General features: G+C 45.1%; 1 protein-coding gene across 1 annotated transcript in view; it reads left to right on the top strand.

The window, feature by feature from the left end:
• The window catches only part of lgr6 (leucine-rich repeat containing G protein-coupled receptor 6), a 42,705-nt gene that overhangs the window by 5,550 nt on the left and 12,430 nt on the right, over positions 1-24,725 (top strand). The window contains exons 2-6 of the mRNA XM_074644241.1: positions 10,209-10,280; positions 16,282-16,353; positions 18,825-18,896; positions 24,043-24,258; positions 24,438-24,509. Coding sequence (XP_074500342.1) covers positions 10,209-10,280; positions 16,282-16,353; positions 18,825-18,896; positions 24,043-24,258; positions 24,438-24,509 — 504 coding nt within the window. The remainder of the gene's footprint in view (positions 1-10,208; positions 10,281-16,281; positions 16,354-18,824; positions 18,897-24,042; positions 24,259-24,437; positions 24,510-24,725) is intronic.

Here is a 24,725-nt window from a genome sequence, read left to right as displayed (position 1 = left end):
GCTTCCTCTGGCCTTTAGATAGAACAATCCATACATGTGCTTGTGTATGCGTGCGTGTGTGTGTGTCTTCAAAGCAGGTGTTGAAGCTGCTCATGTAGCACCAAGTGTAAGATCACCGATGTGCAATGTGCCTCTTATAAAAATCTAAATGAATGCGTATAGCTCAGGGCAGCGGATAAAAGTGAAGGGTGTGTACCCAAGCCAAATGGTAAATGTTTTCAAGGTGTGTGTGTGTGTGTGTGTGTGTTGGGGGAGGAGGTGCTTTGGCTACAAGCCAACTAACTAGCAGCTGTGATCAGAGTTGGGGAAGAGAGTTACAGGCATTCTACAGAGGAAGAAAACAGTTGACATACTGTATGTCATCTGCTTAAAAGTTGCATTTTTCTGCACATCTTTCCTCTCCTTACTCCTTTGTTTCCTTCCTGCAATTTTGAAGTGTTTGCCTCAAAGTGGTCAATTCCTCATCTCTCCCCGGAGGCCCAGTGGTGAACACCAGCAGAAAAAAAGCCACTTCGGCCTGCTACTAAAGTGATATTCATGTGTGTTTATGTGTTTAGGTGTTGGAGAGAAGGGATAGGCAGTTAGCGTTGGATAGTGCAGCGGTTTGTGGTTTCCTGAGAGCAACCTGGGAGGCTTTTAAATGTCGCTCAGGGACAGACGGCAGGTAGGCAGGTAGAGGACGACAATGGAAACAATGACAATTCCCTCGGGAGCGGCGGGCAGAGAAGACACAGAGGCCATAGTGTGCTCTGCCGCTCCATATCCTGTCCTTTAGAAAACAGGAGAAAGCAATCACGACACAAGATCTTAAAGGGAACTAGGGTGGAGGAGTAGGAGGTGGAGATCATGGAAGTAAAGTGGAGAATGTGGAGTGCATATGCCTGCATGTGGATCGAACATAACCGTGGTTGGTATTCGGTGGGGTCAGACCTGTGCCAATCGACTGATTATGTAAATCTGTATGTTTCGTGTGATGGTGGCGTGACGCAAGTATGACACGGGGCCGAGGAATGTGCTCCGTGTGGTTGAGGGGTGAAGGGCCGCTTCTGACTGAGAGGATTCAGAAAGCCTGCGTGGCCCAGATTCCTATTCAGCCCCTTTCCAACCCTGGGAATCCATGGGAATGTTTGTGTGTGTGAGTGTGTGTGCATGAATCTGTGCAAGTGCACTAGCCCTCTCGTTTCCAACTACAGAGAAGGCATTGTCTAATCCTGGGCCAGGCCACGACAAATGTCCCGAACTGCTCGAGTGCGTGCATATAAACATGTGCATCCACGACCTGTGACTTTATGAGCTGTCATTTCTGTCAGTGTACGTGCCGTAGGTTGGATGACACATACTTGAGACAAAATCAATTTTCAAATGTTTGTCTTAAAAGGAGCAGATTGGTTTAAACCAAATTTAGGATTTGATGTCTCCACACATCCAAAAGTTGTTTTAGTTTCTTAATGCAAGAAGACAGAGTTTAATGCAGTTTGCTGCAAACTAGATTCGCTATTGATGTTGTTGCTTGTCAAATTTTAGATCCCAAAGAGAAACCCAATCAGTGCAAAAATGATTAATCAAAAACTGTTTTAAAACTTGTGTTCTTTAGCTCTGTCTTATACTTTGTGGTTTGTATAGTTTGCGTCTCATCTTGTGTGTCTCTTCCATGTCGCCATTTTCGTTTCTCCCATCTGTAAAGCACATATATAGCTTTGGTGCTATAAGTTTAATTCTTACTTTTGTGATGAAAACGTCTCTAGAGCTGCAACAACTAATCAATCAGTTGTCAACTATTAAATGAATTGGCATATATTTTGATAATCGATTTGAGTAATTTTTTAAGGAAAAAAAGTCAAAATTCTCTGATTCCAGCTTCTTAAATGTGAATTTATTCTGGTTTCTTTACTCCTCTGTGACAGTAAACTGAATATCTTTGAGTTGTGAACAAAACAAGACATTTGATGACGCCACCTTGGGCTTTGGGAAACATCAATATTTTTCCCCATTTTCTAGCATTTTAATAAAAGTAAAGGGTAAAATGACAAAGATAGTGAGCTCTAGACATAAAGGAGAATGTTTACACAAGATTTGATAGCAGTGTGTGTAGGACATTGCTCTCTGAGTTCCCCCTGTACCTCAACATGGGTCTGTCTGTCTCTGTCTGCCTATCTGTGTGATCGCTGGCCAGGCCTGCCGACTAAAGTGGCTCATGTGGGGCTGGCAGTGTGTGCAGGTGATGACTAGTAAGAGCTAATGATACTTAATGCCCTTTCCAACAATGTACACACACACACACACACACACACACACACACACACACACACATGCACGTATACCCACAAGACCCCCATGTGCACATTATACAAACACGTTGCACAAGCATGGATGTATGTACACACTCACATGCACATACTGACTTAATGATGGTTAATGCCCTATCCAATCCCCCTGCACAGCATCAAAGCATCCCACAGAGCAGCGCTGATACAGCGATGCTCGCAGGGATTAGGTCGGGAGAATGGACCACTGGGACGGGAGTTAGCTAAAGGGAACAAAGAAGCAATCACAGACACACTTAAATGTCGCACACGTGCACACACACGGCTCAGGGCACACACATACTGTACATAGCAACTGCACAGGAATGCCCAGAGAGTGGAGGAGTGGATGTATAAAACAGAAGGTGGAGAGATGAATGAAGTAGGGAGAGAAAGAGATGATGACTCTTCAGGATTTAGTTAGGTGAACTGCTCTGAATGCAGAAACAGCAGTCAGGTCAATAGTATAATTCTTGCTAAGACCGGGCTTCACAGGTGTATTTTCCATCTGCCGTAAAGGGAGGCTGGAGGGAATTCTGCCGCTGCAGAGCCTCTGCAACTGCAGCCAGACATGCTCGCGTCTCTATTACATGTCTGAGAAGGAGCAAAAGAGGAAATCTGGACTTTTTACATGCATGGCGAGAGGCCAAACTAAATCTCTTTAAACCAACAGCAGCCACATGTCCTCATCGGTATGGGGTACGATTTCATCAAGTGCTGATCTAAGTTCAGGTCGAGATGTTATCCGCGGGTACTGTTAAATATACGGAGCAGATGAGCTGATCATAGATCTGTGAGCGCGGCAGTAAAAGGAGGAGCGAGCCAGGAGTGGATTTGAGCGGTCTTCTAACTAGATCCAGTGTCCTCCTGTTTCTGCCATTCAACCAAATGAAGTCATAATAGAGCCTGACACTAATACTCATCGGGTTTCATTCACTGTTGTATCCGCCGCTGAGAATCTGCCTCGAATCGGCGTGCGGGAAAAGACACCTCTGTAAAGAGATACCTTTTCAGGATGTGTGGAAAAGTGGTGAAATTTGTAACCCCTTTTCCACACATCTTTGCCATCATTTCAACAGATTTCTTGCGGCGAGCGGTTGTCTTATACGCTCAGGAAACGTTTCCTTCATGTGGCATAAACTGTCAGCTTCGATTTCGGGGAAGAAACAAAATACGCAGACCGGCACATGTCATGTAACAAACATATATGAAAGCCAGACAAAATATTCACGCCAAAACAACAGATTAGTGGACTATGGGGCGGGGCTACGAATGCCTTTCTGCCTTCCAAAGCTAGGTCCTACCCACAACAGCTGCCTGTCAGTCCTGTCCACATGTTGGAGGCAGTTGCATGTTGTGTAGTGCCGACTGTTCCAACACTTCCTGTTCCATTACTGAAGTGCTTGACCTTTCACCCCACGCCCCCCTCCGTCTCATGACAGGGTGTGTGTGTGTGTGTGTGTGGGAGGACAGGGAGCGGACATAGAGTGTGTACGTGCACGTGTGTATGTGCGGTATACCAGGGTATGAATAAGTCCCAGAGGGCATGAATATGTTTCCCATGACATGGCCTCAGACTAAACAGCCGCTCTCTCCACCCAGACATCCGCCTGTCATTCTCCCCGAAACCGCAACGAGCGGAAAAGAGCACAAAACATGGGAACACAAAAACACAGACGCATCTCCCCTTTTTCTGTCTCGTTATCTCCTCCTTTTCTCCTCCCTCCCTCCCCTTTCTCTGTCTGTTCCTCTGCTCTTTTGTAGCCCGAGTCCTCCCCGTGGCCCTCCTTGTCCAGGTGAAAGACTTCTCCTCGCCCTCTCCCTCGCTCTTTGTGCGAATGAGAGAAAGAGAGAATAAGAGAGGGAAAGATAAAGAGAGAGTGCCTTCGGACACAAAGGGCAGTGTACCCCTCCCAGGAAGTCTGGGAGAGAGAGAGAGAGAGAGAGAGAGAGAGAGAGAGAGAGAGAGAGAGAGAAAAAAACACACACATCTTTAGAGGAAGGAGGAGGGGAGGACAGCATTGTGCCCTCCTTCCTGACTCTTTGTGTGTGCGTGTGCATGCCTGTGAGTGTGTGTGTGCAAGCTCATGTGTGACCACGAGAGAAACTGAATGCCAAAGCAGTCAGTCTATTCAGATAGAAAACACACTTAGACCTCACCCTCACACACACACACACACACACACACTAATGCACACAACCATTTAGGCCCTCTTTAAGGCGGCGCCCGAGCATTGACTACCAGTGGCATTGTGCGGAATAAAAAGATCCTCTTTCATCGTGGCCTTAACTGTTTCAAAGCACTAAGCGGAGAGGATCAGACTGGCTGAATCCGACTGAAGACATTACTGTCATAGTTACTGTAAAAAAAAAAAAGAGACAGCCAAGGTGTGGCTCCTGCAAACGCTAATGCAGAACTCCTGCCTTCAGGGCAAGGCTCTGGTTGTTGATTTCCACTAAAGATCTATTACTCTAATGTTCCTCAAGGGTAAGCCGCCTTCAAAGGTGCAGAGCTTACTGCCATTATGTGCTGTTTGTTTGGTGAGAGTCTCCACCTGAGCGAGTGAGAAAGGGATTGGCAGCGAGGCAAGAAGAAAGAGACGGGGAGCAAGGGGAGGAAGTGAGAGGGAAGACCTCGGGGTATGGATCTTGAAGTGAAGTGATTCTGTGTGAGAGTCATGAAAAACATCCTTCTCAAGGGCAAACGATGTAAGCCTGTTTGTTTACATGCTTTTGCTGCATTTGTTATGTGCCGTACCTGCATGTGATTTTATGCTTGAGCAACATGCCAGAAACATTTCCATACTCTTTCCTTTAACTTTTTAGACAATGGAAATTCTCCAAAGTGAAACGCATCTCCCCCTCCACGAACGGCTTTGTCCGACTGACACATTTCACCTTTCATGATAGAAACAGACACCTGACTGACTGCTGATCGCATCTGTCCTGTTTCTGAGGGCACATTCAGCCACCAGGGTGGTCCGTCATCCAGCCCACAAAAGCCACCCGGAGCCTGGAGTGTGTACGAGTGCCTGTGAATGTCAGTGTGTGTGTGTGTGTGTGTCTCTGAACATAAACAGGGCTGTTTTTTTCGTATGATGTGGTCATGTTGTTTTGAGCTAAATCAACCAACTCTTGTCAGAAATGCTTCCAGTTTGAAATTGGCTACAACGGAGCTAGGGGCACATTCACACCCACCCACACACACCGCCTTTGATCACACAGCCGATAACATACTTCAGTAGTTCTGTTGACGGCGAAAAAGGGAAATATGATAAATCACATTATTGTAACTACCGGACTGTGTAACCCCATGCTCCAGTTGAAATCTGAAACAGAGATGGGGAGAGAGTGTGAGCGATAGAGTGGCATAAGAGAGAGAGAGAGAGAGAAAAGGGCCAAGGCTGATGAATGGAAATGTACCTCTGTTTCTTCATGCTTCCGTTCCCCCCTTAAGACAAGCTCCCTGCCTTGGTTACTCTATCAATCACAGCATAAAGCAGTCAAATATCCAGCGCTTTACCTTTCTTCCCATGCCAAACCTTCCTCTCTTACATTCACATGCACACAAGCGTACACACACTTTGGAGAGGAAAGAATAAACGATCTATCAGAGCACATTGTGTATCTGCAAATCACGGAACGACGGAGGGAATAGGAATGGAAAAAATCTCCTCCAATTTGCCGCAATATTAGCCACAATTTTCACACACGCTACTGTGTTTAAACACACAAAAATTACATGCAGGCACATGAAAATGTAATTCCTCTCCGGGGAAACAGAAAGAGATCACTGGGGGCTTTGTCAGTCATTCTGCGGGCTCGGAGCGGCGCGGAGGAGGGGGGGGGGATAAAAAGAACAGTTAAGAGGCACATTTGGGAGTGTGTTTGTTGAGGGATGAGCATGGGTCTCCATGTCTGCATCCTCCGCTCCCTAATGCTGCTCGGGAGTCTTTAGTTCGTCATTCAGCGGCAGACGGAGATCTGAGGGGAGGAGATGGCCTCTGTCTGGTTGAGAGATGTGTTGTCCTGCGAGGCTGCTTTCTTGACGCCGCGATGGCCAAGATAGGGCAGGACGCTTCCCTGCTGAATACTCGCATGAAAAATAAAGAAAAGAAACCACATGGACTTCCATTCTGTCCCTCACACACACACACACTCACAGACAGCAATCTGTTTCCATGCCCCGGCAGTTCATGTATGATGTGGTGAAAGCGCGACCAGGGACTGTACCCACCACATCTGCAGGCTAACTGGAAAACAATAGGGGTGTGAAAATGAGCGACAGACATCTTACCACACACACCGCAGTCACCTCAGAATGGAAAATATATTGTACACTGACACACATACCTGCACTCAAGTCTCTCACACACACACACACACACATTAGAGTTGCCCAATAAAATGGGTACACAGAAAACCCCCCAATTCTAATTGTGAAATGCTGCGGAGCCTGCAAAAATCCTTAAGCGCTCTCTTTTTTCTCATTTCTTTTCGCGGCCGTTTATTTGCGCTGAAAATATCTGCACGTCACAGCGCCAGCCGACACAATGCACATGTGGTAGTCATCAATCATAATTATCATGGTTTAAAAAAGCCACAGCTGTTATTTGATTTTAAAAACAAGCCATAGCGCAGCGCCTTCCAACGATACGTCAAGTTGTCAGCGGAGGCCTTGGCCTGCGCAGCAGAAAATGTCTCTCTCTCTCTCCGGCTTCCCAATGAGCTTGTTGGAGAGCACAGCAGAGAGCTGAGCTGCATTCAACCTTTTTCCCCATGACTCACCACTGTGTGTCTTTATTTTTAAACATTTTCTCTCTCTCCGTTGCTGCGTGTTTATTCTGTCTGAGTGAGGCCGCTGTTATGGACTTCACACAACGTTTGTTTATGGCTTATTTAATCAGGACCAGATAATGGAGAGTTGTCTCCATTCCGTGGGCGCATCCCCAGAAGCTGGGTGATGTGTGTGTGTTGCTATGCTTAAATGATCCCCCCAGGATGATCCAATAAATACCTTTCTCAGAAGAATATTAGTTCACTGAGACAATGAATAGACATTTAAGGTGTGTATTGTTCATGAGGTCCCATGAGGTGATGGTGTGCTTCCTGTGTTATTACGTGATGTCACCCAGTCTTGATTATGTCAACTGGTTTGCCGTTACTGCTGGCTGTGTCATCTCCATGGCAACTTTGTTATCACTTCTATTTACCCCTGACTTTAATCAGGCAGTAGTGCACAACACTTGTTGCATTTATTACCAAATTACTGCCTGGAGCCTGAACAGATTGAGCCAAAAAAATGGGAAAACATGACGTCTATTATTCACATGACATCACCGCAGTGCCTTTGTTGAGAGGGAGCCCTGAGGTCAGCAACGGTGTTAGGAAAAATGATTTATTACGAATTATTCTACTTGTTGCGTATCCATAAAAGTACAGTAATTAGTTACGCTACATTACATCTTGAGGAGTTGTTGTGCACTTAAAAGGACGTTTCAAATGTGTCTTTCATTTGTAAGCGATATTTTCAATAGAAACTAGATGATGAAGATTTTATGGACACATAATGAGGCTCCCTGTGGAGTCTTTATTGTAAACAAACACGGCTACATCAAATGTTTCACACCAAACAGCAATGTGCGTATCCTCAAAAGCCCTCTGCCTCCAAAGCCTTTTCTGAATGTTTGTACACCTGCATCAAATACTCTGGCTTGCACTCTCCTTCTTCTCCTCTTTTATTGGCCCATTGCTACCTTTTATAGTGCATTACCACCAGCAGCTGTCAATATGGATGAGCACTCTCGGCAACATAGACATGTGTAAAATGCCACTCCTGTGCTTGTGGTGGCCCCTCAGAACACAAGATGTAGACAACACAGGGACATTAGTTGTCTCTCTTTCCAAACACAGGGACATGCTCATCAAATCATCAAATCATCAATCTACTGTGTATGCGATGGTGAGTAGCAGTAACGTTATGGCTGTGAATGTAGCAGTGCGTTGTGTGTAAGTTACAGTTTGTCGGTAATTACATTCTACAGCTCCTCAAGACCCAAACCAAGTTCCTGTGTCTTGTCTGCTACCTGCTAGTCAAAGTGAAGGGGGTTAGCCCCGAAGTAAGCAACAATTCAGCTCAGGCTCACTTAAGGTGGGCTGACCTTTAAGATGGACCAGCTATTCTCATCTTAATGACAAGCCGCTCACCAGCATTGGCCAGCAACCAGACCTCCAACAACAGGAGGTCTATTTTTATGCTTTTTATAAAAAAAAAATAGAATGTTTTTCATTTAAATGTCTGCAAGAGCCCAGAAATATCGACCCTGAATTGGATCTAATTGAAATCGTATAGTGGTAGACTTTGTGATATCGGCAAATACGGCATTGGTGTCCAAAGAATCTATATAATATAATATCGTGATCATATTTACACCCCTACTATTTCGTTCAGTTACAGACAAAAGCAATGTCATTAGAGAGAATCAACCATTTTCCCCTCAACGCTGATCGGAAGCGTCCATCCTGCCTATGTGTCCCTGAGTGACACCCTGAACCCCTCTCTCTGCAGTCAGACCTCCCAGGTGGGGGCATGTGTAACAGGAAATTCCCATGAAGGGAAACAAACACACAAAATTATGCTTTCACAAGGAAAATATTCAATGTCAGCAGAGGCTGTAAAAAGTTTACATACTGCAATTATCTGACCTACAAAGTCTCATAGCGGAAGGACACGTTGCAAGCTCATCACATGGTGGGAAGAACACAGCTCTTCCTCACCCAAAGTGACAGTGGGAGTCCACATCCTGACCGCCTGATGTTAAATATTATCCTTGACAGGCTACCAAACTGTTGGCATACTGAATTTGTCACAACTGCTAAATGAGGCTACTCAACATACCCAGATTGGTTAACCATGCAGTGTTTTTTTCCAAGCTGAATACAGATCATGCCTGCCTGCGGATAGATTCATCCAGCCCCCCGTCAGCTTGGCTCTCTTGACAAACAAACAGCCAGTGTGTCAAAACTCCCAACTGCAAAGGGCTTCTGAGAGCACAGTTTACACTTGCTAGCCCGGTGGTCTGGCTTTATGAGCAATGGTTAGTGTCATACACACACGCACACATACAAGCCTCTCGCTCCTGAAGACTCATGCAAGACCCCAAGGGCGGTGAAAGCAAAGAAGGGGTGACGTAGCACCTTCTTGCTTTCATTGTGTTTATCAAAGAGATGACCTTACATGACTGGGGCCACAAGGTTATGTATGTTTTCTACCAGAGGCTGACACCTAAGTTGTCCTCATACTATCCCAAGTGTTTAAAAAAAGTAGGTTCCGTGTGTGTGTGTGTGTGTGTGTGTGTGTGTGTGTGCATGCATGTATTCGAGCATCCTGCGCCTCTCCCTCTTTGACCGCAACGCAGCTGCGTCAACACTCGCCCCCCAACACACCCTCTCGCGTCAGAGTGTGTGTCAGAGAAATGGAGTGCGTCTACGTTACAGCCATGAACAAAAGGGGGTTAGGAGGTGGTCTCCTGAGAAACCTGAGGAGGAAAAAAAAAAGAAGAGATAGATATGGAGGGAAACTGAGGGGTCAGATCTGAGAGAAGGTAGAGTGAGACATCTGGAAAAGAGAAAGAGTCACTGGGACGAGGAGGAAATTACAGCTGCCCAACAATGATTCATTGGGGAAAATTTCTCCTCTACATCTCCCTCTCCTCCCTCAACCTCTCTACCTAACCCTCTAACCTCTCTCTGCGCACCACTCCCCACTCTCCGTGATTGATCGTCATGTGAAAACTTGTAATTTTTACACGCCCCGAGCACCTTCAATGTACGCCTTGATAAGGCATGCATTGATTGATACTTTGATACTGATGCTCCCCCTTTTCTCTCTCTCTCTCTCTCTAGGGATCTGAGCATGAACAACATCAGTGAGATCCAGCCCAGAGCCTTCCACCGACTGCACCTGTTGTCAGAGCTGTGAGTACAAAATCAATTAATAAAACTCCATCATTACAACTCACACACGACGAGAAACAGCCATTCCCCCGCGAGCCGCCGATACGCACAGTGATGGGGATTGATGACTCTGGCCCGCCTCTGATCTCGCCTACCAAGGAACTGCCTGCAGCAATACACCAGTAGATCCTGGGATGGCTGCACAAAGGAGGGGGGCAAATAGAACCCGATACTCACTCAGAGAGTGAATATATGGTCTTTAAAGTGTTTAGAGAGCAGGTTCTGTGCTCAGCATCCAAGCCGCTTGACTTTGTTTCAGCTGGACAGCTCAGCAGGAGCAGCACACACGTAGACACAAGCCTCGAGCCAAGACAAACAACACATTATAGGAGAATTTCAGGACAGAATTGGGGAAAATGAAAAGAGCAAAGACTTATGTTTTTCTTAGCGACGGTAAGGTATCATTAGAAATGTTTTGATACTGGTGCCAACACATTAAATGAGTTTAATGCCGAAACAGAGATGATTCCTTATACTTTTCTTGGCTGGTAACAAATTAAACAATATGTTAAAATAAAAAAACATTCCTTGACTTCTATACTCAGTGCTACAGGCACAATTAAGGTATTGGTTTCACTCTCTGATGAAAGCGCACACGCCGTAACAAAACTTTTTGCAAATTTTTTCGGTCGACTGGGCCGGTATCTGATTTGACCACTCAGCAGAACTCCGCTAAGTCTCGGTTTGACAAAAGGCTGCCCACAGACATGCCCTGAGGGTGTGAATGTGTGTGTGTGTCAGCCTTCACCTGACTTCTGAAGCCTGCAGTGTGTGTGTGTGTGTGTGTGTCTGCATGGGGTGTTTGAACAGTCCGCTGTTTTCTTTGCTAATTCTTGCAGGTGCAGCCTGTGAAGCGTGAGCTAATGATGGTGAACGTAGTAAAAGGTTAGCCGGATGAAGCGTTCAAGAGCAGAACGAAGCCGAGCAATGAAGTTATGTGACACCTTGCAATTCGAGAATTTAAATTCAAGTCTTCAAGTGTGATTTATTGCTGTGTATTGAATTGCTGATCTCAACTTTTTGCCGTCGTAAAAAAAATGGAAAGGTCAAATATTGCTGATGGCATAATAATCAGAACCACACAGCGCAGAGTGATGCTGAACATCGATGCTGACATTTGCCTGCATTGGGGGAGAAAGGGGGATGGGGGGTTGGGGATCTTTGGATGCGGCTCCATCTGCAGTGTTTGTCCAGAGACAATCCTCCCAGTGTTTTACAGCCCCGTTGATCTTGCTTCCTCTGTATCGCTCTCTTGTTCTGACACTTTATGGAGACGTTCTGCTGCTTTGTAACTCTTCCAAGGAGGATGTTCCTGCCCTAAAGCCAAACTTTTGTAGCCTGCTGACCATTTCTGGAAACATGCTGAGACGATGATGATGTTCCAAGGCAGAGGGGAGAGAAGCACATTTTCTGACATCCACTCCCCTCTAGGAGGTTTAGCGAGATGAAGCGAAGCGGGGTTATGGTAAACACATTATAATTATAACAAGTTATAGCGCTTAGAAAAACAAACCGAGGCGCTAAACACAAACACGGTCGGGTTTGTGAGCGAGAGCGTTTGATGTGGGTCCACAGCACTTGTTGGTAGCGCCGGGAGAGGCGAGGGCCAGGCGTGTTGTGACTGGTCGTGATAAATTGTTTGATGTCGGGCTCTACCCTCCCTCACTCTATCTACCTTTTTTCCAATTCATTTCTGCAGCCCCCCATCTCCATTTGACTGCAGGCTATTGCAAGCTGCAGTCACTGCTTTTGATAGCTTTTCTCCTTTTTGGCCCTCTCCACGTTCTTACAAAACCAAAACAGAAAGAACTCCAGCTTTCATCCTGTTTTACACTTTGGGGAGGAGAAGGAATAAAATCTTATGAGCCACGTACAGATGGCGTCCCTCTGAAGCACCGCTCATAAACAGTATCATGCTGGCTCTTATCTCCTTCCCCCAGCTCTCACCTCTACAGTATCAAAGTGCGTGCAGCTAATCCCTTTGAATTGAGGTGATTAAATTAATTCACAAAGCACGCTCTTTGATTGCTCGCAGCCATGATATTGATAATAAGAGGTGTAATCGCCCCTCCCTCCAGCCCTTTTCTCTACCCATAACTCCTTACGTCTAAATCTTATTCTATTGATCTCTGACACCTTTCAGACGCCTCTAATTGAGCTGTAATTTCACGCTTTGATCAGCGAATCTGCTCTTAATTCCAACGCGCAAAACCGGCACGCAACTGCCAGTCAGACGGGGCACGCTGAGAGGCAGACTGCATGTCTATGGATTAATGAGAGGGCAGCAATGCCCGCATTCAGGTACACACTCTGAGACGGGTTACTCATCTACCTGACATATCAAAGACATCCCCCTTGCTTCAAATGTTCTGCTCTAATATCAAACATGAGGTCTATTAGGGATCTAATTGCAACTTGGAGCTATCAGAGAGTGTTTTAGGGGAAGCTGTCGCCCTTCCAGAAAACCACACCTGTCATCAGTATCAAAGTCCACGCTGCTTGTACCTCCGGTGATCACATTTCAATCTACCTTTTTCCTCTGGCTACTGTCATAATCAGCCGTCTGGGTTGAATGTCTCACGCTCATCTTATCATTATCTGTAGTCACCTCCTAAATACAGAGGTGAAATCAACCCTTTCTAAGTGGCCTGGCCTGGCTTTTTTTTAAACCCTCGATCACTCTGGGCTGTTCCTCTTTTGATGCACAGTATCACCAATTTTAGTGCAAGTGCGTCTAATATGGTGCTATCAGCTCACGACTGAGACTCCGGGATATCCACCCAGCCCTGTGAGAGGTGCTATCACGCAAATGAAATCCAAATGTGAGAGGAGAGAAGCGGCGAGCGGAGGCCAGCGCTGCCCTGCTTTGTCTTCCTCCTGGTGATAAGATTGTCTGCCGATAGGCCGGGAGTATAACGTAGGTGAGGGTTTAAATTATTGGCTGATACTGATCCTCCAGGTGCACCACACAGCTAGGACTATCTAGGTCAATTAAAACTTTTCCTTGTAGTGTTGCCAACAGTGTTTTTTTGTGTGCTTGTCTCTTTCTCTCCCACATACAGACACACACACACACACACTGTTTTCCACACGTCTATATTTTACTCCAGTAATTTCAGAGGTTAACGCCAGGTTAAGTGGTTGACCCTCAGGCTGGACCTCCGAACAGAAGGAGGGATAACGTTTCTATTGATGGACCACGGGTGAAAAAGGTCATATATGTACTTTCAGACACACCCACACACACGCCAGCCTCTCTCTGATAAGCCCTGTTTTAACCTCGCTGCCTTCTTTCATCATCGACTCCTATCAGCCGTCCTGGTCACGCTGCCGCTATGGTGTCCTATCACTACCTGAGATAGTATCCCAAAATATGATGCTGTCTCTGCCGTCTAGGCCTTTATTCTGTCTTTTTGTTTGTTATTTTGAGGCAATAGGACTTGGTGATGCGTAGGATAATCAGCCCTCTCTGATCAGCTCAGATAGCAGGGGTGGCCTCACCTTTGTTACCACTTCGAGTTGTTCCGATACCGATACCAGTATCAGAAATGCGTCCGATAGAGCCCAAAATTCGGGATTGGTTTTCGGTGAGTACGCCAGTCTATGCACCAAAAGATAGTAATCATATCACATCCACACATGGTCAGTAAAAGCTATTAAATAATAATAATAACAACTCTATATATTTTTTTTATTACGCTGACGTCAGATCGGTACTCGGTATTGGCCAACATCTCTATTACCACCCCTCCCACTTCTCTCCCATGCCTTTGAACTACACTCTGTTATTTTATCTATGAATCACGTCATAAAGCTGAATTATGCTGAGGTGGAATTTTTATCAACTCAGTCCAAGGGGCCAAGAAAAATCCTAACCATCCCCAAATCAAATTAAAAGAAAAAACTGAGTTGGAGCTACGTTTTGACAAGAGCAAGGCGCCTTTCATTAGGATGAGATTGATGTGGAACGACTAGGAGGCTAAGTGCGGAACAGTCACGATCATTTACACACACGTACACACATAAATACACACACTGATATCATGGAAACAGTTGGTCAATGGCAACTGCCGGTGTTCTGTTGATGTCTATCAAGAACGCCTGAACATTTCTTTCCTTCTTCAATATCCATCTTCACTTTCGACATAATTATCCATTTGACAAATGAAGTCGGCAAAAAAAAAAAAAGCATGATTCCATTCTAATGCTGTTTTGGCTCCAATGGTGCGGCTAATAGAGACAGGCTGGTTGGCAGTAGGACATGCACATCATACCATGGCCTTAACTACAATGTTTGTTTTCTAAAACTCTAAATTACCGGCCCTCCTCGTCCCCCCCCACTGAAAAGACATTTATTTTTCTTCGGTGCTACCTATATCTTTTTCCCGTCCAATGCGTCTGTAACTAATCACTGTGTTTGAACAGGAACCAAAAGAAGGCACTTAAGGGGTCTTTGCAGAAATGGGCTTAGATCTATTTCACTGGTGTCAGGACCTCAGCGAGGCCTATTGAAACAGTTACCTCTGGAAAAGTAGCTATTGAAACGGTCCCCGGTGACCAGCTTGTGCAATAGCGGAAACTGAAATGGTATTGAAGTAGCAGACTGCTGAGGGACTACAAATGGGCAGTATACGGGTTTCTTTATGAGTTAAAATCAGATCTGACTGCAAAATTATCTTGAAATAAGAATGAATATTGGAATTTGTAAGAGCTGCAGTCACTGCTGATCAACTCTGTGTCTTCCGTGTCTGTGAAATCTATGTTGAGACCATCGTGTGACGCAGTCAAAGTCTGTTTGAATGAGTTTTGACTGTGGTTTGAGAGGCATGACTAAATGGCACCACAATAGCCTGGATAACCATCAGCCCATTTTTGTATTCTAGTATGCCGATGTGGGTGTGCATCTACGTGTATGTGCGCTGGTGTTGATAAATAGGAGCTCTACGAGAGTTCTAAACTGGGCTTGAGTGTGAGACTTGGCAGGCGCGGGTGGGGTTGTGCGGTTTGCCACAGCACAGTAATAAGACCGAGACATGTTGACATGAGTATCAGATGTCAGAGGGAGTTTGCTGGGAGCTCTCCTCCATTACCATCTGGATGATAGCGGCTTGGAAAGGCAGGCGGAGCGCTTTTATCAATATTTCAATATCCTGCCACTGATGGAACAACTCTAGGCTGCTTAGCATAAAGACTGAAATGTCAGGCAAATGTCACCTGCAGAGCAACGGTGTGAGCAGCAGGAGGATGCCAATGAGTAACTTTTAACTTGTGTGTGTGTGTGTTTAATAAAAGTGGGTGGTCTCGAGCTGTGAGGACCAAATATGTGTTTAAACTGCGCTTCCAGCTCGTGACCTTGAGAGTTAACGCTGTTGGACTGAATGTTATTTATTTGGACATCTTATACACACTCACAAATGACCATTAGGTGCCGTGTTTGATAAACAAACTGATTGGATTGCTTGTGTGAATGTGTGTGGTTTCTCTCCCTCGCTGTCCTCAAGGCCCCCTCAGAACGGGCCCAATTTACCTCAAGGACATGGAAAATAGCACACGCATGCACACACATATGCGCACATGTGTGCATATACACCTTACTATATACACACACATAAACACATTCATACACGCACAAGCAAATATACTTCTCAGGCTGCACTTGTTGACCCAGTCTCTGTCTCATTCAGTTCAGTCTTTACTCACTCATCAGAGCTCCAGGATTGGTTAAGGTTTCAGGGTGTGCTTTGGGCCAATAGCAACCACATTGAAGGGAATCGAATATTGTTATTTGCATACTGCCCGAGCAGTAACCCCGGAGCAGGAACTCAACGGATGAAGTCATCCAGCTCAATCCAAGAAAATGTAGAATAAAGCAAAAGGCAAAACTTCTCTTATGAGACTTGTAAATGTGCTTATATTTCATTTTTCACTTTTTATATTTTGTTTTTCCGTGTTTCTCTCCTAGGCGTATCTCAGGGAACCAGCTGAGGTATATCTCAGGCCACGCTCTCCAGGGTCTCCACAACCTCAAAGTTCTGTAAGTAAACTCCTCCACCCTCTCCCACCCTATCGCACTCTTTGTGGTTCGGTCCTCATCCCAGGTGGGTTGTTCCATTCTAGCCTCCTGGGGAGGATACAGTTGTGCTCCCGCCTTGAATAAAACACACCGGCCACGCATCATTAAATGTAGTTAAAGTTTATGGGCTGGTTCTTTCATTCTCAAACAAGCGCTGTTTCAGTTGCAAGCATGCACACACACACACACACACACATACACACACACACACAGGTGTACTGCAGGGACCTCCCAGTCACACCACCCACCGAGATTACAGCAAGTGACAAAAAAAAAATCACTTAAAAACGTGATTCAAAGCTGTTTTCTCAACACCCCATTTCTCATAGTGTGTTCGTAGCCTTATGATCCATGGCCACCAACTGTTAGCGCTGCAGTGAAGTATTAAATCACACAAAAAAAGTGCAAAGCAGCCATAAAAAACGGGGCATTTTCTGACTTGTGACCGCGGCATCTAATGAGTTGCTGCCATATTTCTACTGGGTGCGAGACAAGGGTATTAAGGAGGTTTTCATGAGCCTTGGCAACCGACTCGATTCCTCTTAGACCCTCGCTGAGAAAAGGTTTGAGGAGCCCTGCCACAGAATATAAACTTAGCTAAAGAATTGTGGTTTGTAATTTGAGGGAATCTGGGGGATTACCAGGCGCACAAGTTGATCTTCTTTCCCCCCGTTGTGTTGTGAAACTCACCGAGACAGAGTGAGTGAACCAGCCATGAATCCTGGGCTATTATGTCATTACTGCAGAAGGACACACATATCCTGGATTGGTACACGTCTGCAAGCATTCATGCTTCACACTATAACACCCGAGCAAACTTTGGACGGTTTCTTTGACCTCAGAGCAGCTGAGCTGTTGGTTTCCTTCCTCAATATATTAGTTAAAGTCAGGCCGTGTCAAAACACAAATGGACCGCTGACCTTGTGTAGGGTAACCGCAGGCTGACTCTCTCTCACACACACACACACTCACACAGAGAAGGTTATGAACCCAGAGTGGAGTACAGCGAAGCTCCCCGTAGGGAATTCTTTAAAACAGGAAAAGACTCAATTTGATGTATTTATCATGGCATCATCGGCCCCGTGGAAACATTCCCCTGTTCCTCTCAAAACCTGAGCAGCATTGTTTCTACATTAAAGCAATCACTGTATCTTACACAGGAAATACACTACACTATGAAAGCATGCGACAAATTGAGCTATGCAAATAAATATATTGCAAAATATGCTCGTTAAATCTTGAAACACCGAGGATAGACTCTAACTTACAGTATAACTAAATAAATGAATAGATAATAAATAATTCAGATTAAAAATTGTCTCGTTTTTGGCAATAGAGGCATCAAGGTTATTTCATACTTACAAAGAAAAGATACTAGATTGTTATACGTCGGGATGTCACGAGAACCGATACTTCATCGATGCCAAAATTCTGAAAATGTGGTGATACTCATTTTTCTAGGGATCAGGGCTGAAGACTAACGGCATCCCGTCGTCCCGGGACGATGGGAAATTTCCCTGATAATGCTACATTGTGAACAACAAATCTGTGTTGAAATCGGAAAGCTGTTTACAGCCGGCAGGCAGCACAGTCCTGCCTGGCTAAATGATGGAGCTAACCGCTAACATACGGAGGATGTACATTATGATGCATTCAAGCTATATTCAGTAAAAATAGGCGAAGGTAAATTACAACACTATCATTATGTGTTCTTGTAAAATTTAGTTTTTGGCGAGACAATTGAGGCGGATCATCAGGGATTAATAATATATATGTATATGCAAACAGTAATAAAGGAGTGAATGGGATATATTGTTTTGTTTTTGTTTTTTACCGTGGTATCAAATTGGTGGTGGTATCGAGAATTGTGGAATTTCACTGGCATTGGTATAATGTCTGCTCTCTTGAAATCTATAGATGTACAATAATAACTTTACTGTAAGCTAACAGTTGTGACGCAACAGGCCGTACACATTACACAAACCTACAAACACTGCCTATTGAGGCACCATGATGCCACAATAAAAGCATAACGCCGTTGCCGTGAGCAACACACCGGAGACTATACGCCTCGTGCGCTAACGTCAGACGACTGGTCACGATAAAAAACTTAAAAGAAAGAAAGACAGAGAAAGCGAGGGAGGGAGAGGAAAGAGAGAGGGATATTGTTTGCTCCCCACTTCCTCCTCGCTTTTTTGCTCCATTATTCTGAGAATGACATCAGCAGCCCACCCAAGGAGCTTCTCTTTCTCTTTTCTTTTCTACCCTTCATTCTCTGCTTCTCTTCAAGCTTTCACTGGCCCTTTCCTTCTTGTGTCAGATTTCCCTCACGATGGAATTATTTGTTCTGCTTGATGTGCGCTCACGCACGCCACGTACACTCCATCACGTACGTAGACCTATTACCTACAACTGAGTAATCTGTCTTTCAGGATGCTGCAAAACAACCAGCTGGAGAGACTTCCTGATGATGCTCCATGGGACCTACCCAACCTACTGTCACTGTGAGTCTCTCTCTCTCTTACACACACACACAGACACACACACACCACACACACACACACACACACACTAATCATGCTACTCTCTACCTCATCTAGCAGGGAATGAAACATCCCCTGGCCACCCACCACCACACATCTCAGCTCTAACCGCAGAGCAGGTATAGAGTACCGCTGACATATTACAGACCGATAGTTCTGCACTGCACTGCCTGACGGTAGGAGTCACAGCCTGACTGTGTCAGTGCAGTTCATGGTAGCATCTGGAAGCCATGAGGGAAACAGCAGACACTGCAGGCCAGGGAGAGCATCTCCAATGAGCTGTGAAACAACCCCATTTTCCATCAGTTCCCCCTCTCTTCCTCCTCCGCTCCTCTCCGCCGTTCTTCTCCCACCACCCACACCGCTATCCCCCTGGCTAATGAGAGTGTTTGGTGGCATAATTGTCTCATCTGTGGGGTCAGTGTATGTGTGTGTGTGTGTGTATGTGAATGTTTGGGCGGATGCATGTGGACCACCTCATCTGTAATTCCTCACCCCTACCCCGTCTCTCCCGACTTCGTACCGCACACGTACTCCACATCCCTGCTTTCCAAATTAATAATTCTTTGTAAATACCCATAAAGCCTTTTCCTTCATCACACAGACACACACACACACTGAAATCGCTGGAGTTGTAACACAGGAGGGGTGTGCACATGTAACTCCTCTACCACCTACAACGTTCCCCTGTCTGGTATTAAGCAGGCCTGCTCTCCCTCAACACAGTCACCAATCCGGCACACACACACACTCACACATAAGGCCTGCTGCAATTATTACATTCACGATTATTTGAGCTGACCGCGACCATTTTTCATAATCGTTAGATTCCACAATTAAAGCCAATGTTTTACAAATGTGGCAGCCAATAGAAAGCTTGGGAACAGCTGGGTAAATAAAGTGTCTACCTGCATGAGCACTAAGGTTCCAAAGTCAGGGAAAAGAAAAACATGGAAACAAAGAGCTGTTGGGCAGGTTCTTCTCTTCCAGCTCATATGAGACTGTATTTGTTGCTGTCGGATGATGACAAAGAGGTGCCGATAACGGCTCTCTTGATTTATAGCCGGGAGTCTCCCCTATGGGTGCAGCAGTGTGTTTGACAGCTCTGGAGTTATTGTTGGAGATGTCGCTTCCATCCAGCTTTTCTAATAAGATAATTCACTTTACAATGTTTGGATGGAAACATGGTGTTGGTCATTTAAAGCTGCAGTCGGTAACATTAATAAAGTCATATTTGAAAAACATGGTGAAAATATTGTATGGTAAATCAGGTTCCTCTGCCTTCTTTTAGTGCGCCCTCATGGCATTTGCAAGATATCACCGGATTGGAAGGAAAACAGCCAATTGGAGCCGAAGGATTCATCCATACAGCTGTCAATCACTGCTTGTGAAACTTAAAAACTACGATCAAACGGTCAAACTAGGCAGCGCTGATCAAATTTGAATCAATATTCTGTTACTGTAATACCTATTTCTCGCCTCAAATGTTTTCAGAAACATATTTTAGTGCAGTGTTTGTACTGTACTGTTGAGAAAGTTTGTGACCTGGACGACGTGTTGAAAACAGTCGAGCCAAAACCAAGCACCGCCCACCAGCCGGAGCAAACTTTCTCATTTTACAGCTAAACAGTACACTACAAGATGTTTCTGAAAACATTTGACTCGAGAAATAGACATTACAGTAACAGAATATTGATTCATGTTTGATCAGTTTAACAGTTTGAATGGAGTTTGAGCTTCGCGAGCAGTGACTGACAGCTGCGTCGGGCGAATCCTCGGCTCTGATTGGTTGTTTTTAATTGGGCACAGTGGAGTTTTGCAAATGCCATAATAATCACTGAAAGGAGGCAGAGGAACCTGATTTTTCCACAGATTATCTGTCTCATGAACTACTGTCAAATATGATAAAAAATTATTCTTATTAATGTTACCGTCTGTAGCTTTAAGAAATCGCTACGTACGAGCGGTCGAGCAAGAGTGACGGCGGATGTGTTCAGAGCAGACAGGTGTTGGGGATCGGAGCAGAGAAGAAATTAACAGTAAAGTTGTCTAGTAGTAATAGGTAAATGAACAGCGTTGGTTTCAGTTTGTATATGAATAAATGCGGCAGCTTCTCAAGACCCAAGAAATCTACATTATTAACTGTCTTTAACCACGTTTTCGTTATGTCGGGCCTACACAACGGTTTAAGAACACGCTATTTAAAATAAATCTGTGCAGCAGAGCGAGAGATTAAACAGTATTTCAGAAAACTATTTGGAGAGTGATTGACACATTTTGCCAACGATCGCATCATTTTGATGAGCAGACATTGAAATTAACAACATGGAATTAGGTCTGGTTGCAAAGCCAAACACAACAGCACCGCTGTGTGGCATAAAACAAACAGAAAAAGACAATTAAATCCTTAATCGTAATTATTTGTGAGACAATTGAACGTCAACTAAAATGCCATGATGGTGACAGGCCTACCTACAGGCGGTCACTATGGCTCAGGCTGTCCCTGTGTGAGTCTAACTTCATGATGATGGCTCTCTCTGTTTTCAGTCCGTGTGTATGTGTGTGCACAAGCGTCCGTGTGTGTGTGTGTGTGGTCTCTCAATTTCTTCACACAGATATGCTCTCAAGTAATGAAACACACACACACACATACTGCCAGTGTATAGAGACGCACCTTGTCATTACAGTAATGATAAGCCCACAGAGAAAGATTACTGGAAAGGCTTTGGAGAGTGAAGCTTGTCGGCGCCTCTCGCTTGACATAAAACACGCCAGGTGAAAAGAAAGAGAGACAGTACATGGGTCTTAAATTGGTACAAACGTATAAAGGAGTCTTTCATTTAAAATAAATCAATGTTAATCTCGGACAACAATCTTTTTGCCAGCAGCGAACTGAAGCTGAGTCAAGAAATTTGTCTCACCGTTTGAAACAATAATTATAACACACAGTGCTGTTGTTTAGCTCTGTGCCATCATGAAGAAAAGATAGTGTTTTGTGTCCCGACCCGCAGGTTAAGCAGCGTAATCACCACTGATGAGTTCTACAAGCCCCATTAATCAACATGTTTTTATAGATTATGACTTGATGGCAGTGAAACGTGCTCCTTCAAGTTGCTCGTTGTATAAAATGTTGGCCATCTGGAGAATTGAACTGGGAGGCAGATCTCCTGGATCATTTAAGAGGACTTTCTCTTTCTGTCTCTATTTCTCTCTCCCGTAATCGTGCCTCAGACTTTGATGTGATGGACAGGAAATAGTTGCTGCTTTATTGGCTTCTGTGGAACATTCCTGGTTCTGTCTGGACCTTCTGGAGACCTGGCAGGTCCACCCAGAGGAGCAATTATTATTTTGCCCTGGAGAACAAACCAGAAAGTTGAAGGGTCTTCCGTAGCTTTCATCCCGCGATTTGGGTCAGGGACAAACAATGTCCACAGTTGGAAGTGCACAGGATGCACAAGGATGATGTTTAGCACCAAAGAAAATGTGCGCTCAGGAAGTAGACGAGATGAAAATTTCTCGAAGCTGTTTGTGAGCGTGCGCGTGCACACATTCGTGTGTATTTACATGCTGGAGGGTGTTTCCCTATGCGCCTGTGTGTGAGCATCTGCCAGTGTATACAGTTGCCTCTCCTGATGGAAAATTTCCCTGGGGAGAAAAAGCCCAGAGTTCAGAGTTCAAGTTCAGATTTCACTTTGATGATGCTGTTTGTTTGGCGAAGCCTCCGAGGGGTGAGGAGCCCGAGGAGGAGCCGTAGCGCCAGAATCAAAGAACCACAGTGGAAGATTGATAAGGGAGGATGTTTGAAAGACGAACAAGAGTTAAGGAGTGAGACGCAAAAAGAGGTTTCGCGGCGGCTGGGAGTGCATCAATGAAGATGTAAGAAACAAAATGTGAGCGTGAGAGAGGGGCCGGAGGGAGGAGAAGGAGATTGATGAATGAGTGTGAAGGGCCAAAGAAAGAAGAATAGCAAGAGGAAGTGGTCTCAGCCTGTCAACTCTGCCCTGAGGGGATCATTCATCACTATGGACAGCGTGTATGCATGTGTGTGCATTTACGTGGGGGTGGGGGGTGTGTGTGTGTGTGTGTGTCACAGTCCACACTCGTTGCCTGTGGGTTGAGGACACCGAGGGTGAGAGGGGACAAAGGTTTGTTAGGGTTAAAGAGATGAAAGTGTGAGAGCATTAATGTGTGTGTGTCCGGTGTTGTGTTCGTGTATGAGTCAAAGACTGATGGCGACAATGGAAAGAGTGAAGGAGGGAAGAAAAGATGAAGATGCGGCTTTAACTGTTCCTCCCTCTTTCCGTCTTTCCCCTTTTCCAGGCTATTTGAGGGAAGTCGGCTTTACACAGCATAAATAAAATGAAGCAGAATAAAACAGGCCCGTCGCAACCATTCCTACATGTTTTCATCTGCGTTTTCCTCATCTCACATTTCATACATGTCCGTGCTGGACGCGGCTTATTTTGCATTTGAATAAATCATAATGATGAGGCTACTCGTTGCCTGTGGGTTGAGGACACCGAAGGAGAAAGGGGACAACGGTTTGTTAGGTTTGAAGAGATGAAAGTGATAGAGCATAAATGTGTGTGTGTATCTGATGTTGTGTATTAGTGGAGGAAATGCCAAAAACTGATGGCGACAATGGAAAGAGCGAAGGAGGGAGGAAGATCCGTCTTTAACTGTTCCTCCCTCCTTTCGTCTTTCCCTTTTTTTCCAGGCATTTAAGCGAAGTCGGCTTTACACAGCATAAATAAAATAAGGTAGAATAAAAAAAAAAAACACAGGCCCATCACAACTGTTCTTACATGTTTGCATCTGTGTTTTTTCTCATCTCACATTTCATACATGTCTGTGCTGGATGCGGCTTATATAGCATGGGAATAAATCATAATGAGAAGCTTCTAAGACGCTGCAGCGAAGATGAAAGAAGGAGAATAATAGATGCGTAACTCTCATAATAACCTTCCTGTAAGCCAAAGTGTTTCATTGCCACGACACACAACCACTAATGCACGCGCAAGCATGGATACGCGTGCACATAAGCAAACACGCTGTGTGCTTAAACTCGGTGATTATCTCGCTAAGCTCAGTTCCTCTCACCCTGCAGGCGTCTGGATGCTAACCTGTTGTCTGAGGTTCCGGCTGGGGCCTTCAGAGGGGTTCGCTCGCTGAGACACCTGTGGTTGGACGACAACTCCCTAACGGAGATCCCGGTGGCGGCCCTGGACTCTCTGCCCTCCCTTCAGGCCATGACGCTGGCCCTCAACCAGATCACACACATCCCAGATTATGCGTTCACCAACCTCTCCGCCCTTGTCGTACTGTAAGTGACATCTTGATTTGTTTACTTTAAAAAACTCTCCTGAGTCGGGGGTTTCTCAACTTACCAGAGAAGTGATTTGTTCCGTTGACTTAGAGAACAGGGCGGTGATTGCATGTGTGGAAACGTTTTTGAGAAAGCAATTTCTGATTTGATGAAAAATATTTGTGGCCTTTGTCCAGGCATCTCCATAACAACCAGATCCAGAGCATGGGCGCGAGATGTTTTGAAGGTTTACACAGTCTGGAGACACTGTGAGTATCACACATACACACACATAATCACAGACACACACATGCATGCATGCACACAAGCTTTTTGGATAGAGGTCATTGGAAGTTAAACCCCAAGACATTTTCATTATCTCACACACACTCACATGCACGCACGCTGAAGTGATTTCATTTCATAGGCCCAAATGAGTACCTCCTCTGTTTCCCCAAAACACCGACGGCGGCTTTGTGATGACA

Source organism: Sebastes fasciatus, chromosome 8 (assembly GCF_043250625.1).
Source record: "Sebastes fasciatus isolate fSebFas1 chromosome 8, fSebFas1.pri, whole genome shotgun sequence".
Taxonomy (NCBI): Eukaryota; Metazoa; Chordata; class Actinopteri; order Perciformes; family Sebastidae; genus Sebastes; species Sebastes fasciatus.
Note: the sequence above shows the minus strand (reverse complement) of the source record. Positions and strands in the feature narration are given on the sequence as shown.